The following is a 17,371-nucleotide window of genomic DNA, read 5'->3' as shown; positions in this document are numbered from 1 at the left end:
CTGGAAAAAGAAAATAGCTCTCTAAAAAATAAAATTGGCAAAATGAAAAAAAAATTCAATAGAACAAAACAACTCACTTAAAAATTCAATTAAACAGTTAGAAAAAGATATTTAAAAAGTGAGTGAAGAAAATACTTCATTGAAAATCAGAATTGAACAAATGGAATTGAATGACTCGAGGAGACACTAAGAATCAGTTAAGCAAAAACCAAAAAATGAAACAATGGGAAAAAATGTCAAATACCTTCTTGGGAAAACAACAGACCTGGAAAACAGATCTAGGAGAGACAATCTGAGAATTATTGGGCTCCCTGAAAAATATGATGATTAAAAAAAGAGCTTGGACACTATTTTCCAAAAAATTATCAAAGAGAACTGCCCAGAAGTTATAGAAACAGAGGGTAAAATAGAAATTGAAAGAATTCATCGATCACCTACTGAAAGTTTTGACTAAAATCAAAACACCAAGAAATATAGTGGCCAAAGTCCAGAACTATCAGATGAAGGAAAAAATACTACAAGCTGCTAGAAAAAATCAATTCAAATATAGAGGAGCCACAATAAGGATTACTCAAGGCCTAGCAGTGTCCACATTAAAGGATCGAAGCACCTGGAATATGATATTCCAAAAGGCTAAGGAACTTGGTATGCAACCAAAAATAACTTATACAGCCAAAATGAGCATCTTTTTCTAGGGAAGAAGATGGACATTCAACAAAATAAGCGAATTTCACCTATTTTTGATGAAAAAACCAGGACAAAACAAAAAGTTTGAACTACAAATGTAGAACTCAAGAGAAACCTAAAAGGTAAAAAGAAATCTTGGGAACTATATTTCTGCTATAAAGATGTATAAAGAATACATGTATACCTTGTTCTAGAAACTAGAGATGGAAAGGACATTGTACCAGAAAAAGGGTAAAGTGGGGGTACTATATCTCATGAAAGAGGCAAAGGAAACCTATTATATCTGAGAGAAAGAATGGAGGGGGATGAACATAGTGTGTATGTTACTACCATCAGAATTGGCTTAAAGAGAAAAATTGTAGACATATCTGATTTATGGCGAAACTTCTCCCGCCTCATTGAAAAGTGGGAGAGAAAATGTGAAAAGAGAAGGAATAAGCTAAGTGGAAGGGAATACAGAAATTGTGAGAAAAAGGAGTAAGATGGGGGAGGAACTCTAATATGGGGGGAGGGATACTAAAAAGGGAGGGCTGTGAGAAGCAAGTGGTGCTCACAAGTTTAATACTGGGAAGGGGAATAAAGGGGAAGGAAGGGAGAAAAGCATAAACAGAGATTAACAAGATAGCAAGTAATATAGAATTGGTCATTTTAACCATAAATGTGAACGGGATAAACTCCCCCATAAAGAGGAAGCGGTTAGCAGAATGGATTAAAAGCCAGAATCCTACAATATATTGTTTACAGGAGACACACCTGAAGCAGGGAGATACATACAGAATAAAGGTAAAAGGTTAGAGCAGAATCTACCATGCTTCAGGTGAAGTCAAAAAAGCAGGGGTTGCCATCCTGATCTCAGATCAAGCAAAAGCAAAAATTGACCTAATTAAAAGAGATAAGGAAGGGCACTATATCTTGCTAAAGGGTAGCATGGATAATGAAGCAATATCAATATTAAACATATATGCACCAAGTGGTATAGCATCTAAATTCTTAAAAGAGAAATTGAGAGCTGCAAGAAGAAATAGACAGCAAAACTATAATAGTCGGAGATCTCAACCTTGCACTCTCAGAATTAGATAAATCAAACCACAAAATAAATAAGAAAGAAGTCAAAGAGGTAAGTAGAATACTAGAAAAGTTAGATATGATAGATCTCTGGAGAAAATTAAATGGAGACAGAAAGGAGTATACTTTCTTCTTAGCAGTTCATGGAACCTGTAATGACCGCGTATTTAAAATCAGCCTGAGTCAGGAATTCAGGTTAAGGGAAAAATCTTCAATTTTTATTGAAGTGAAGAGGTGAATAAGGATTGCGATAGCAAATATAGGCAAGAAAGATTGCGATAGCAATATGGGCAGCTGCGACAGGAAGCCAGCTAACAGAGGGGGAATCTGAGCTGAAAGGTCGTCGCAATGACAAAAGCAAGCAGTCTCTCCTCCCCTTCCTTTTCCACTCCCCTGCTTCCACCCACCAAAATCGTCATTTCCTATACAACACATCAGGACTTGCACAAAGAGTGGGCGGGGGCCATTCTTTCTCCAAGCTTATATATTAATAGAGTATGGTCCAATTACTATTTAGCCTCATGTGCTTGGGACCTCAGTGCATCATCTCAAGCCTCAGCCTATTACAGGAACTATACAAAAATTGACCATATATTAGGACATAAAAACCTCAAATTCAAATGCAGTAAGGCAGAAATAATAAATACATCCTTTTCAGACCATGATGCAATGAAAATTACATTCAACAAAAAGCCAGGGGAAAATAGACCAAAAAATAATTGGAAACTAAATAATCTCATACTAAAGAATGATTGGGTGAAACAGCAATAATTAATAACTTCACCCAAGAAAATGGCAATAATGAGACGTCATACCAAAATGTGTGGGATGCAGCCAAAATGGTAATAAGGGGAAATTTCATATCTCTAGAGGCCTACTTGTATAAAATAGAGAAACAAGAAGGTCAATGAATTGGGTTTACACCTAAAAAAATGCTAGAAAAGGAATAAATTAAAAACCCCCAGTTAAACACTAAACTTGACATTCTAAAAATAAAAGGAGAGATCAATAAAATTAAAAATAAAAAACTATTGAATTAATAAAACTAAGAGTTGGTTCTATGAAAAAACCAACAAAATAGACAAACCCTTAATAAATCTGATTTAAAAAAGGAAAGAGGAAAATCAAATTGTTAGTCTTAAAAATGAAAAGAGAGAACTCGCCACTAATGAAGAGGAAATTAGAGCAATAATTAGGAGTTACTTTGCCCAACTTTATGCCAATAAATTTGATAACCTAAGTGAAATGGATGACTACCTCCAAAAATATAGGCTTCCCAGATTAACAGAGGAGGAAATAAATTGCTTAAGTAGTCCCATTTCAGAAAAAGAAATAGAACAAGCTATTAACCAACTCCCTAAGAAAAAATCCCCAGCACCACATGGATTTACATGTGAATTCTACCAAACACTTAAAGAACAGTTAACTCCAAAGCTATATAAACTATTTGAAAAAATAGGGATTGAAGGAGTCCTACCAAATTCTTTTTTGACACAGACCTTGTACTGATACCTAAACCAGGTAGGTTGAAAACAGAGAAAGAAAATTATAGACCAATCTCCTTAATGAATATTGATGCTAAAATCTTAAATAAAACATTAGCAAAAAGATTACAGAAAATCATCCACAGGATAATACACTATGACCAAGTAGGTTTTATACCAGTAATGCAGGACTGGTTTAATATCAGGAAAACTATTAGCATAATTAACCAAATTAACAAAAAACATATGATCATCTCAATAGATGCAGAAAAAGCATTTGATAAAATTTCCTAATAAAAACACTTGAGAGGATAGGAATAAATGGACTTTTCCTTAAAATAGTGAGGAGCATATATTTAAAAATCATCAGCAAGCATCATATGCAATGGGGAAAAACTGGAACCTTTCCCAGTAAGATCAGGAGTGAAAGAAGGTTGCCCATTATCACCATTATTATTCAATATTGTATTAGAAACGCTAGCCTCTGCAATAAGAGTCGAGAAAGAGATTAAAGGAATTAGAGTAAGTAACAAAGAAACTAAACTATCACTCTTTGCAGATGATATGATGGTATACTTAGAGAACCCCAGAGATTCTACTAAAAAGCTATTAGAAATAATTCATAACTTTAGTAAAGGTGCAGGATACAAAATAAATCCCCATAAATCCTCAGCCTTTTTATACATCACCAACAAAATCCAGCATCAAGAAATACAAAGAGAAATTCCTTTCAAAATAATTGTCAATAGCATAAAATATTTGGGAATCTATCTACTAAAGGAAAGTCAGGAATTTTATAAACAAAATTACAAAACACTTTTTGCACAAATAAAGTCAGATTTAAATAATTGGAAAAATATTAAGTGCTCTTGGATAGGCCAGGCGAATATAATAATGATGACAATACTCCCTAAACTAATCTATTTATTTAGTGCTATACCAATCAGACTCACAAGAAACTATTTTAATGATCTAGAAAAAATAACAACAAAATTCATATGGAAGAAGAAAAGGTCAAGAATCTCAAGGGAATTAATGAAAAAAAAAATCAAATGAAGGTGGCCTAGTTGTTCCTGATCTAAAACTATATTATGAAGCAGCAGTCATCAAAACCGTTTGGTATTGGCTAAGAAATAGATTAGTTGATCAGTGGAATAAGTTAGGTTCAAAAGACAAAATAGACAATAACTATAGCAATCTAGTATTTGACAAATCCAAAGATCCCAACTTTTGGGATAAGAATTCATTTTGTCAATATTTGACAAAAATTGCTGGAAAATGTAAATTAGTATGGCAGAAATTAGGCATGGACCCACACTTAACACCGTACACCAAGATAAGATCAAAATGGGTCCATGGTTTAGACATAAAGAACAAGATCATAACTAAATTAGAGGAACATAGGATAGTTTATCTCTCAGACTTGTGGAGGAGAAAGAAATTTGTGATCAAAGATGAACCAGAGATCATTATTGATTACAAAATAGAAAATTTTTATTATATCACATTAAAAAGCTTTTGTACAAACAAAACTAATGCAGACAAGATCAGAAGGAAGCAATAAACTGGGAAAACATCTTTACAGTTAGAGGTTCTGATAAAGGCCTCATTTCCAAAATATATGTAGAAAATCGACTCCTAAGATGACAGGAAAAAATAATGATGAATGTTGGAGGGGATGCGGGAAAACTGGGACACTGATGCATTGTTGGTGGAGTTGTGAACGAATCCAACCATTCTGGAGAGCAATCTGGAATTATGCCCAAAAAGTTATCAAATTGTGCATATCCTTTGATCCAGCAATGTTTCTATTGGGCTTATATCCCAAAGAAATACTAAAGAAGGGAAAGGGACCTGTATGTGCCAAAATGTTTGTGGCAGCCCTGTTTGTAGTGGCTAGAAACTGGAAAATGAATGGATGCCCATCAATTGGAGAATGGCTGGGTAAATTGTGGTATATGAATGTTATAGAATATTATTGTTCTGTAAGAAATGACCAGCAGGATGAATACAGAGAGGACTGGTGAGACTTACATGAACTGATGCTAAGTGAAATGAGCAGAACCAAGAGATCATTATACACTTTGACAACAATACTGTATGAGGATGTATTCTGATGGAAGTGGATTTCTTTGACAAAGAGACCTAACTCAGTTTCAATTGATCAATGATGGACAGAAGCAACTACACCCAAAGAAAGAACACTGGGAAACGAATGTGAACTATCTGCATCTTTGTTTTTCTTCCTGGGTTATTTTTACCTTCTGAATCCAATTCTCCCTGTGCTACAAGAGAACTGTTCAGTTCTGCAAACATATATTGTATCTAGGATATACTGCAACATATCTAACATATATAGGACTACTTGCCATCTAGGGGAGGGGGTGGAGGGAGGGAGGGGAAAAATCGGAACAGAAACAAATGCAAGGGATAATGTTGTAAAAAAAAATTACCCTGGCATGGATTCTGTCAATATAAAGTTATTATTAAATTAAAAAAAAATAAAATGAGGGAAACAGAAAATCGACTCAAATTTATAAGAAAGCAAGCCATTTTCCAGTTGATAAATGGTCAAAGGATATGAACAGACAGTTTTCAGATGATGAAATTGAAACTATTTCTTCCCATATTAAAAGGTGTTCCAAATCACTATTGATTAAAAAAATGCAAATTAAGTCAACTCTGAGATACCACTACACACCTGTCAGATTGGTTAAGATGACAGGAAAAAATAATGACGAATGTTGAAGGACATGTGGGGAAACTGGGACACTGATATATTGTTGGTGGAGTTGTGAACAGATCCAATCATTCTAGAGAACAATTTGGAACTATACTCAAAAATGTGTCAAAGTATGCATACTCTTTGATCCAGCAGTGTTACTACTGGGCTTATATCCCTAAAAGAGATTAACGAAGGGAAAAGGACCTGTTTGTGCAAAAATGTTTGTAACAGCTCTTTTTGAAGTGGTTAGAAACTGGAAATTGAATGGATGCTCATCAATTGGAGAATGGCTGAGTAAATTGTGGTATATGAATGTTATGGAATATTATTGTTCTGTAAGAAATGACCAGCAGGATGAATATAGAGGGGCTTGGAGAGACTTACATGAATTGATGCTAAGTGAAATGAGCAGAACCAGGAGATCGTTATACACTTCAACAACAATACTATATGAGGATCAATTCTGATGGAAGTGGCTATCTTCAACAATGAGAGGATCCAAATCAGTTCCAATTTATCAGTAATGAACAGAACCAGTTACACCCAGCAAAAGAACACTGGGAAATGAGTGTGGACCACAATATAGCATTTATACTCTTTCTGTTATTGTTTGCTTGCATTTTTGTTTTTCTTCCCAGGTTATTTTTACCTTTTCTCTAAATCCGCTCTTTCTTGTGCAACAAGATAACTATATAAATATATATGTGTGTGTGTGTATATATATATATATATATTTTAACATATACTTTAACACATTTAACATGTATGGAACTACCTGCCATCTAGGAGAAGGGGTGTATGGAAGGAGGGGAAAAGTTGGAACAGAAGTTTTTGCAAGGGTCAATGTTGAAAAATTATCCATGCATATCATTTGTCAATAAAAAAAGCGATAATAAAAAAATTTTAAAAAGAAAAAGAATTTCCTAAAAAGTAGAATTAACCAAATGGAAAAGATGGTACAAAAGCTCACTGAACAAGATAATTACTTAAAAGTTAGAATTGGGCAAGTGAAAGCTAAGGACTTTATGATGCATCAAGAAATAATCAAGAAAATCAGAAGAATGAGAAAATAAAAGAAAATATGAAATATCTCATTGGAAAAATAACTGACCTGGAAAATGGATCCATGGAAATAATTTAAGAATTATTGAATTACCTGAAAGTGATGATTAAAAAATAAAAGAGCCTAGACATCATCTATCATATCAAGGAAAAGTACTCTTACATAGTAGAATCAGAGGGTAAAACAGAAATTAAAATTGTCCATTGGTAACTTTCTGAAAAAGATCCCCAAATGAAGACCAAAAAATATTATGACCAAATTCCAGATCTCCTAGATCAAGGAGAAAATTCTCTAAGCAGCCAAAAAGAAACAATTCAAATATAGGGGATCCATAATCAGGAAAACACAAAATTTAGTGGCTTCTATTTTAAAATTCAGAGGGCTTGGAATAAGATATTCTTGAGGGCAAATGAGCTAGTATGTCAACCAAAAATCTTCTACCTAGCAAAGCTGAGTATAATCTTCACAAGAAAAAAAAAATGGATATTCCAAGATAAGAGAATTTTCAAACATTCTTGATGAAAAAAACCATAGCTGAAAATATAACTGTCAAACTACAAGATGCAAAACAAGCATAAAAAGAGAAATCATAAGGGATTCAATAAGGTTAAATTGTTTATATTCCTACATGGGGAAATTATAACTAGTAAAACTCTCATTAGTTTTACTATTTACTATTTACACTATTAGAGTAGTTAAAGGTATATACATCATCAGAAAGCAGAGATGTGAGTTTAATATGATAGAATGATTATCTAGAAAAATATAATTAATATATGAGAAAGAAGAATGCAGTGGGAGAAGGAGAAAGGAAAAGGTAGAATGGGATAAATTATCTGACAAAAAGAGGCCCGGAAAAAATTTTACAGTGGAATGAGAAATGGGAGAAGTGGGGAGGAAAGCACATAAAGCTTTGTGCTTATCAAAACTGACTCAAAGGGGGAATAACATACACACCCAGTTGGATATAGAGATCTATCTTATCATATAGGAAAGAAGGAAAGGAAAAGAATGGGATATTCCTGATAGAAGGGAGAGATGTTTGGGGGTGAGAAAAATCCAAAGTAAAACACTTTTGAGAAAGAACAGAATAAAAGGCGAGAGAGTAGGAGAAACAGTTGGAAATAGAATGAAGTGAAATACAAAGGTGGTGATCATTACTATGAAAAAAATTTACAGTGAATTTTATCTGATAAAGACTTTCTCAAACACACACACAAAAAAAAAATTGAGTCAAATTTCTAGAAATAAGAGCCATTCTTCAGTTGATAAATGAACAGGTTATCCAGATAAAGTAATTAAACCAATCTATAGTCATATAAAAATATTCTAAATCACCATTGATGAGAGAAATCCAAATTAAAAACAACTCTGAGCTATTACCTCACACCTGTTCAAATTGGCTAATTTGATAGAAAAGGAGACTGACAATTGTTGGAGAGTATGTAGGAAAAATTAAAAGACTAATATACTAATCAGAGAAATACAAATTAAGACAATTCTGAGACACCAGTTCACACCTGTCAGATTGGCTAGAATGACAGGGAAAGATAATGCAGAATGTTGGAGGAGATGTGGGAAAACAGGGACACTGATACATTGTTGGTGGAATTGTGAATACATCCAGCCATTCTGGAGGACGATTTGGAACTATGCCCAAAAAGTTACCAAACTGTGCATACCCTTTGATCCGGCAGTGTTACTACTGGACTTATATCCAAAAGAGATCTTAAAGAAGGGAAAGGGACCTGTATGTGCAAGAATGTTTGTGGCAGCCCTCTTTGTAGTGGCCAGAAACTGGAAACTGAGTGGATGCCCATCAGTTGGAGAATGACTGAATAAATTGTGGTATATGAATATTATGGAATATTATTGTTCTGTAAGAAATGACCAGCAGGATGGTTTCAGAGTGGCCTAGAGAGACTTACATGAACTGATGCTGAGTGAAATGAACAGAACCAGGAGATCATTATATACTTCAACAACAATACTATATGATGATCAATTTTGATGGACGTGGCTCTCTTCAACAATGAGATGTACTAAATTAGTCCCAATAGAGCTTGAATGAATTGAACCAGCTACACTCAGCGAAAGAACTCTGGGAAGTATGAACCACTACATAGAATTCCCAATCCCTCTATTTTTGTCCACCTTCATTTTTTATTTCCTTCACAGGTTAATTGTACACTAGTTTAAAGTCAGATTCTTTTTGTACAGCAAAATAACTGTATGGACATGTATACATATATTGTATTTAACTTATACTTTAACATATTTTATATGTATTGGTCAACCTGCCATCTGGGGAAGGGGGTGGGGAGAAGAAGGGGAAAAATTGGAACAAATGGTTTGGCAATTGTCAATGCTGAAAAATTACCCATGCATATATCTTATAAATAAAAAGCTATAATAAAAAAAAGTTAAAAAAAAAAGACTAATGTACTATTGCTGAAGTTTGTATACTGATTCAGCTGTGCTGGAGAGCAATTTGGAACTATTCCTAAAGAAATATAAAACCATACATACCCTTGACTACTAAGTCTATATTCCAAAGAGATAAAAAACAAAAAGGAAAATGTTAAAATATTTATTGCAGCTCTTTTAGTGGTGTCAAAGAATCGGAAATTGAGATGTCCATCAACTGTGTAAAGCCTGAACAAGCTGTTATATATGATTGTGATAGAATACTACTTTACTTTAGAAACAGGATGCTCTCAGAAACACACAGAAATACTTTCATGAACTGGATGCAAAGTGAAATGAGAAGGATCAGGAAAATATTATACAGTTACAGCAACATTGTATGATGATCTACTTTGAATAACTTAGCTATTCTTAGCCATACAATGATCCAAGATTGTTCTGTAGAATTTATGACAAAAGGTACTGTCCATCTCCAAAGAAAAAAAATGGGTTAGAGCCTGAATGCAGATCAAAAATGCCTTTTCTTTACTTTTTTGTTTTTCTTGGGGGTTTTTTGGCCTGTTTTCTTTCACAGAATGACTTACATGGGACTACACATGTATACCCTATGTCAAATTGCTTGCCTTCTCAAGTGAGGAAGGGCAGGGGGATGGGAGAGGAATGGAGAGAATTCAAAATTTAAGGAGGAAAAGGAATATTAAAGTTGTTTTATATGTAATTAGGGAAATATTAAAAATATTAAATATGTTTTTTAAAAGAAGAAAGCTAAACAGAGGCATTTTTATTTCATTCTAATGGCAATTAAAGTTTTTAGAGTTGATTGAGTAGGGAGTTCCATAATCAAAAGTGTGCTTAAAGAAACTCCTTGATGAGTAACATATAGAATGAACTAAAATCAAGAGAACTGATGAAATGACCAGTGAGACTGTTGCAGTAATCTAGGTAAGAGGTCATGAGGACCTGAACTAAAGAGTATTTGTATGAGTGGTAAAGGAGAATAGATATTTGTATGAAAGATGTTGTAAAAGAAGAAATGATAAAATTTGGCAACTGATTATATATATGAAATTGAACATAACCCCAGGGTTATGAAAGGAAGACTGAAAGGATGACAGAAATAGGACAATTTTGGAAGAGAGGAAAATTAATGAGGGAAAGATACAAATATATCCTATAAGCAATATCTAGTATGAGACTGAAACTTGGGGGAGAGACTGAGACTGCATACATAGATATAGAAGTTTTCTGCATAGATATGATAGTTAAACTTGTAAAGCTAATTTCAGTAGAGTATAGAGGGAGAAAAAAAGATCCAGGGTAGAACTTTGGGTAACACTTACAGTAATGAAAATTAATATGAATTTAAAAAAACAAAACAGTAAGGGACTGGGAAAGAATGGTCAGCCTTTAAAAGAAGGGTACCAGGAGTGAGTGGTGGCACAGAAGCTGAAAGAGTGTTGAGGAGAGGGTAATTAAGAGTGTCAAGTGCAATAAATAAGTCAAAAAGGATTGGAAGTGAAAAAAGAATACCAGATATGGTAAATCAAAGATCATTAGTAATTTTGAAGAGAGCAGTTTCAGTTGAGTGATGAAGTCAAAAATCATATTTTGCAAAGGCCTGAAAAATAAGTGAGAAGAGAGGAAGTGGATGTAGCCAGTGTAGATAGCTTTGTCTTCTTTTTAAAATATATTTTATTTATTTCATTTAAATATTTGAAAATTATAGTTTTAACTTCTTTTTTTAAAATTTGAATTCACTATTCCCAAAGGGCTTTAAAGTTGTGTTTCTACTAGGTCTGTATCCTAAAGATACATATCTTTACTCTATATATACATACTGTATCATAAAAAAAGGAAAGAACCTATGTGTGCAAAAATGTTTATAGCAGCTCTTTTTGTGGTGGCAAGGAATTGGAAACTTAGTGGATGCCCATCAGTTGGGGAATAGTTGAAAGGCCCGGAGAGACTTACATGAACTGATACTAAGTGAAATGAGCAGAACCAGGAGATCATTATACACAACAACAACAAGATAATACGATGATCATTTCTGATGGACATGACTCTTTTCAGTGATGAGGTGATTCAGGCCAATTCCAATGGTCTTATGATGGAAATAGCCATCTGCATCCAGAAGAGAGGACTGTGGGGACTGAATGTGGATCACAATAGAGTATATTCATTTTTGTTGTTGTTTGCTTAATTGTATTTTTCTTTCTAATTTTTTCCCTTTTGATCTGATTTTTCTTTTATAGCATGATAAAAGTGAAAATATATTTACAGGAATGGCACATGCTTAATCTATATTAGATTACTTATGTCTAGGGGAAGGGGAAGAAGGGAGGAAGAAAGAAAAATTTAGAATACAAGGTTTTGCAAGGGTGAATATTGAAAACTATCTTTTCATGTATTTGGAAAATAAAAAGCTATTATTATAAATATTATAAAAAATAAATTTTGAGTTCCATTGGGGGTGGACTAGAGGAACCTTGAAGAGAGGGGAAAAAAAGTTTTGAAATAGTTTCTGTGAGTAGTTAGAGAAATCAATTAGGAATGAATGAAAAGAATGACTTACTTCAATGAGGGTCTAGATGAGATTGGAAAGCATAAATTTGAAGTATACCAAGTCAGCATGGGCTGTGAATTTTTTCTAGCTTTTTTCAACAACTCATGAATAGAAGCAAACGATGCAAATGGAAGTAATCAAAGGCTGAAACTTAGCAAGAGAAGACGATGATAGGACAAAGGGGCAAAGAATTTGAGAACAGAGGATAGGGTAGGGTTGAAATTATTAACTATTGAGTTAAGGATATCTAGTTTGAATATGTCCAGTGGACAGTGTGTGATGTGAGACTGACGATTGAGGGAAGGGAAGGAATTGAGGCCCAGAGAAGTAAAATGGCTTGGCCAAAGTCATACATGTAGCAAGTAATAGTAATAGTAGTAAGTACTTACTATGTAATAGTAGTAAGTAATAGTAGTAGTGGTGGTAGTCATAGTGGTAGTAATAGTAGTAGTGATAGTAGTAGTAGTAGTTAGTAATAGTAGTAGTCATAGTGGTAGTTATTAATAGTAGCAGTAGTGGTAGTAGTAGTAGCAGTAATAGCAGTAGCAGCAGCAATAACAGCAGCAAAAGTTTCTAAATGAAATGTGATTAAGGAAAGAAAACCCCAATGGGAACAGGAGAGTTTGTACCTATTCCTAATAAATAATGTGTATTAATGAAAAGAATGAACACAGATAAAGATTATTTGGTTTATTTTGAATGAGGATTCTATATATTCACTCCATGAACCATTAGTTACTAGCTCCTATCCTGACCCAACATTGATGTATGGATACAAATCAATCCTCCAAGCTTCTTACAGCCACTCTTTCCAGGTCCCTTATATATTTAACTGACCTTTGCTGTTCCCGTTATCAAAGTGGGCTCAGATACAATTGCATCCAATCTTTCTATCCAGACTTCACTCTTCCCACCCTCCCAAAGTCTTGGGGTGTGTCAGTTTCAGGAATGCTACGGGTATAAATGGGGACTTTATATGACTCTATGCCTTTGCTGAGTGAGAGAAGGCAGCAGTGGCAGTGGCCACATATTAAACTAGAGGTTCTTTCTCTTCTTATTTCCTAACTTCTCCTGGTTTTTCCTTTCAATCTTCTCCCTTGCCCTAACTCTTTTCCACACTGCATCTTTCAAAGACCCATATCTCTTTGACCTTTTTCACTATTGTCATTCATTTTCAGTAATTCTTTTAAGAAATATTTGCTGGACTCTCTTCTCATGAAAAACACTAGTATTAGGGATGTCAAAGAAGTTCAAGTCCCTGAATTCTGGAAACTTAGAGTCTAGTTCTGGTGATAAAACTTGGTTCACAAATAATTATAATAGAACACAGTTTATGGTAAATACCCTGAGTCATTATTTGAATTCTTTGGGTTAAGGGAAACCTTTTTGGAGTAAATGCTTGCATCTGAGTTTGTCTTAAAGGATGGGTAAGGTCAGATTCCAAACAACTTAAATTGTGATAGAAGAAAGGACATTCTATGAGAATGATATAAAGGACAACTTGAATCAAGGTATGAAAGTGAAAAAGGACAAGTTATGTTAAAAGAATGACCAAAAGCTCAGTTTTACTAGAGCATAAGAGCGTAATAAATAAATAAATTAAATAATCTTTATCTTTTCAAATTCTTCTCTTTAATATATATTATGTATTAGGAATAAGTGCAAACTCTTTTTCTTACTGGGGTTTTCTTGTTTTATTTAGCAACTTTTGTTACTATTACTATTATTACAACTACTGTGCTTTTGGGGTCCTCCCATGCCTACTTCCCTATCTGCTCCAAACTTCATTTCAAGGTGCATCTATACATCTGGAAATAAAATTGAAAAAAATAGGTTGTGGTCAAATTGTGAAAGATCTTGAATACTAGCCTGAATTGTAAATAGGAATTAAATAGCATCCAGGAACTGAGTGATTATTTCATTGGTTTCCCAAGATTATTACTTATTCCTTTTGCTTCTTTTCCACTGATGTCATTCACTTAGCATTTATTTCTTGATAACCATCAATATACAGGGTACAGAATAAGAACTCACTTTTTTGTTCACTAACAGACTTGGTGGAGGAAGAAGCTACAGCTATTAGCCAAAATGAGGCTTTATTGAAGTCTAAAAATCCTATTATGACTTATAGTAAGAGATGATTGGTGTATGATTCCTACTCTAGGGACGATTATAACCTGTCCTTAAATTAGAGGCTAAGAGGGTTGTGTAATTGACCATGACATGACCTCCAAGTTGTCTTTTGACTTCAGTCAAGCTCTCCCTTGATGAGATTGCTGGACAGAAAAATGGTTTCTCCCCTTTACTTTCTTTCTAAGATTAAATTGCCCAGTATCTCAAATCTCTGAGACAAAAAAGGGATATTCTAGTATTCACAAGAAAATAAATCAAAAACAGGCTTTTAAAGCCTTTTTTCTTTCTTAACTTTCATACAATTGCTTCTCCTGTCCATCTCCCCATTATTGTGAGCCAGATTTTGCAAAAAAGCAATTCTTCTTTCTCTGGAAAGGAAATTTGCCTGTTCTAATGATTTGGGCATTTGTATGTGTTTTTTCCTCACAGGTACAATACCTCCCTGTTGGACTTGGTCCATTCCCTGAGTCCCAGCTCTGCTCCTAGACCACGGCCATCTCTCTCAAGGGAAGCTTTTGCCTGGAATCACAGACCAGTCCAGGTTGGCCCTCGAAAGCTAGCCTGGGCCTCAAGGGCGTGTAGTTCAAATGAAGATCTGGAAGAGAATCGGATCCTAGAAGACATTTTCTTCATTTGATGCTGGAGCACAAGCTACAGAATTTCCACAGGAGTTAGGAATTTATGTCCCTGTCTCTGAAGTGGATTTGTTTCTCCACAAAAATCATTTTAAATTATTTGATTGAAAATTAACTGTCACACCTTTCATAAGGATCCATTTCACTAGCATCTTGACAAATTTGAAATTAAGAGATCATGCTAGTAATCTAAAGTTTGGTCAGTCCAATCAAAATGTATTATATTTAAAAAATAGAATTTCATATGCTAAGAATGATAGAAAATTAGCACAAGACATTAGAATCTATTGCATATCCAGCCTCATTTCCAGAATGTATTTCTCCTATACACAAAGAGAAAGTTCGGTTTTGTTCAAACATCATTCTTTAATTAAAAAGCATTTTTATAACAGGTTATTCTAAAAGGACAGGCTCTTTTACATTCTCTGTTTCTCTCATCACCAGCTGGTATTCATCAAGTCAGAGTTTCTTAGCCTTAGAAAAAGAGGGTTCCCTTTCTTATTCCCAGCAATACTAAAGGACAAGCCCTAAGAAAGCTCAGCAGGAAATAGCCTGTAAATATCTGCTATCTGCCAAGAGCAACCCATAGGAATAAATGAGGAAAGAATATGTCAGTCTTCTGAAATACATGATAATATATGAATGGATGCTATATAGAAAACTAGAAGCATTAGATGGTTGCCACTGAAGGCAGGGGGAAAATCTGAAGAGGAAATAAATCTGAAGCAATTTTCCTACCAGTTTACACTATTTGGTGGTCACTACAGTTTTCCATGGGCATTATATAAGACTAATCTCTTTATATATAATTTTTTTAAATTGGAAGTCTCTAGGATATAATTTCCCCACCAGTATTTAATTATGCACATAGAATCTGTTTGAACTCAATCAGATGTTCTCTTATATGCTTCATGCATTTGTGTAAGGGAAGATGATATATAGGTAGAAAAATGGCAGCAGAGTTCTAAAGGTTGAGTGGTTCCATCTATCCCTATTGTAAGGTTAGCATTTCCATGCTCCCCCCTCCCCCAATCATGGACATCTGTGATAGGGAAGTTCAAATATTGCATTGTAGGGACTCTGAATCCCTATCAGATATCCAAAGAACCTATTTACCAGGCTTACCTCTGTACCACACAGAGACCTCTTATACTTCTAACTCTACCTTTCATTTGCCCCAAAGTGAGTTAAGACCAAGTCTCTGTAGAGTAGCATTGGCAGCTAAAATTAAGCTTGTTAGCTGTGCAGAGGCCTTACTCTGACTATAGTTCCAGATTTATAAAACTGATTATTGGAAAGATCTCTCTGAATTCTCAGTTTTAATTTCCTCTATTCTACTATGTTGTGGATCTGAAGTATTTGGAACTAGGCAGGTGCCTCTAAGTGGTTTGATTGGTAATGTGAGACCAAAGCTATTCTATTTGAACTTATCCCTTCTGGTTGGATCCCCAGGCTTGACTTCATTTTCCTGTGCTTTAGAGAGATGAGAATACAAAATTTTATTTCTTCCATATTTTTTCATATGCATTAAATTTGTAACCAGGATTTCCTCTTCTCTCACCTTCCCACCCCCAGAACTTTCCTCAGATGCAGCTCCTCATATGAAAAGCTGAAAACTTGTTTTGACCACAGAATAAAAAGTCACTTATGTTAAAGAAATCAAGCCAGTTCTATTCCTCCTTAGATATAGATAATGGGAGAGGAATGCAAAGAGAAAGAGGGTAGAGAGAAAAGGAGAAATCTATGCAAGTTATGAATTTCCACTAAGTCTTGGAGATTTGAATCTCCAAGGAACTGAAGTATATTGAGCCAAAGTCATTCTCTTCTGTAAAACCAGCAAGCCTCTTTGATACCTTGCTCTCAGTAGCTCACTGGTAACCCCTGGGTTAGTTGTTCATCACAAAGATAGCACATCTGCCCCCCCAAATCTCAGCTTGATAGGAGGTTTCACTGAGATACCTCAATTGATATATCCCTTTTCCCCTTAGGTCGTGGTCTCTTTATCCTCTGGAATGGTTTAGGAAACCTGGCAACCTTTTAAAGAACCACATTTCAAGATCTCAACCATCATGTTGCTACAGCTTTAATAACCTCTTTTATTAGCTAGTGAGTGGACCATTTGGAAGAGCAAAGTTTGGTTTCTGGCAGTGCCTTTACATCTCTTTCCATAAACCAACCCTGTTTAATTACCCCTTGTTATTTTGTGAGTGTTGATCTTGAATTCCTTGTGGGGAAAGAGATAGGGGTGTGTGTGTGTATATGTGTGTGTGTGTGTGTGTGTGTGTGTGTGTGTGTGTGTGTGATCCAAATTGTTTATTACCATCTGAATGGGGTGCTTTTACATTTTAATCTGTATTTTAGTCTGAAAAACACACACACACACAGACATATACATATGGAGTTAAAGAAGTTGTTGGAGGAGCTTTGAGGCCTAAGCCTGCCTGTGTAATATTCCAGTTGTTAAGTGATCATTTCTGGACTTTTCAAATATAAAATGGAAAAGAAACTATCTCAGGGCAGCTAGGTGGTGCAGTAGATAGAGCACCAGCTCTGAAGTCAGAAGGACCTGAGTTCAAATCTGGTCTC

The 17,371-nt window shown here is 34.7% G+C and overlaps 1 protein-coding gene across 2 annotated transcripts in view; it reads left to right on the top strand.

Annotated features, from left to right (window-relative positions):
• Positions 1–16,446, top strand: part of KIAA1328 (KIAA1328 ortholog) — a 527,008-nt gene extending 510,562 nt beyond the window's left edge. For both annotated transcript variants that reach the window (XM_051969744.1, XM_051969743.1), the window contains one exon: positions 14,580–16,446. In XM_051969744.1, coding sequence (XP_051825704.1) covers positions 14,580–14,787 — 208 coding nt within the window. In that variant the 3' untranslated portion in view covers positions 14,788–16,446. The remainder of the gene's footprint in view (positions 1–14,579) is intronic.
• Positions 16,447–17,371: the final 925 nt, after the last annotated feature.

This window comes from Antechinus flavipes, chromosome 1, assembly GCF_016432865.1.
Source record: "Antechinus flavipes isolate AdamAnt ecotype Samford, QLD, Australia chromosome 1, AdamAnt_v2, whole genome shotgun sequence".
Classification (NCBI taxonomy): Eukaryota; Metazoa; Chordata; class Mammalia; order Dasyuromorphia; family Dasyuridae; genus Antechinus; species Antechinus flavipes.
This window is presented reverse-complemented; position numbering and strand designations above follow the sequence as displayed.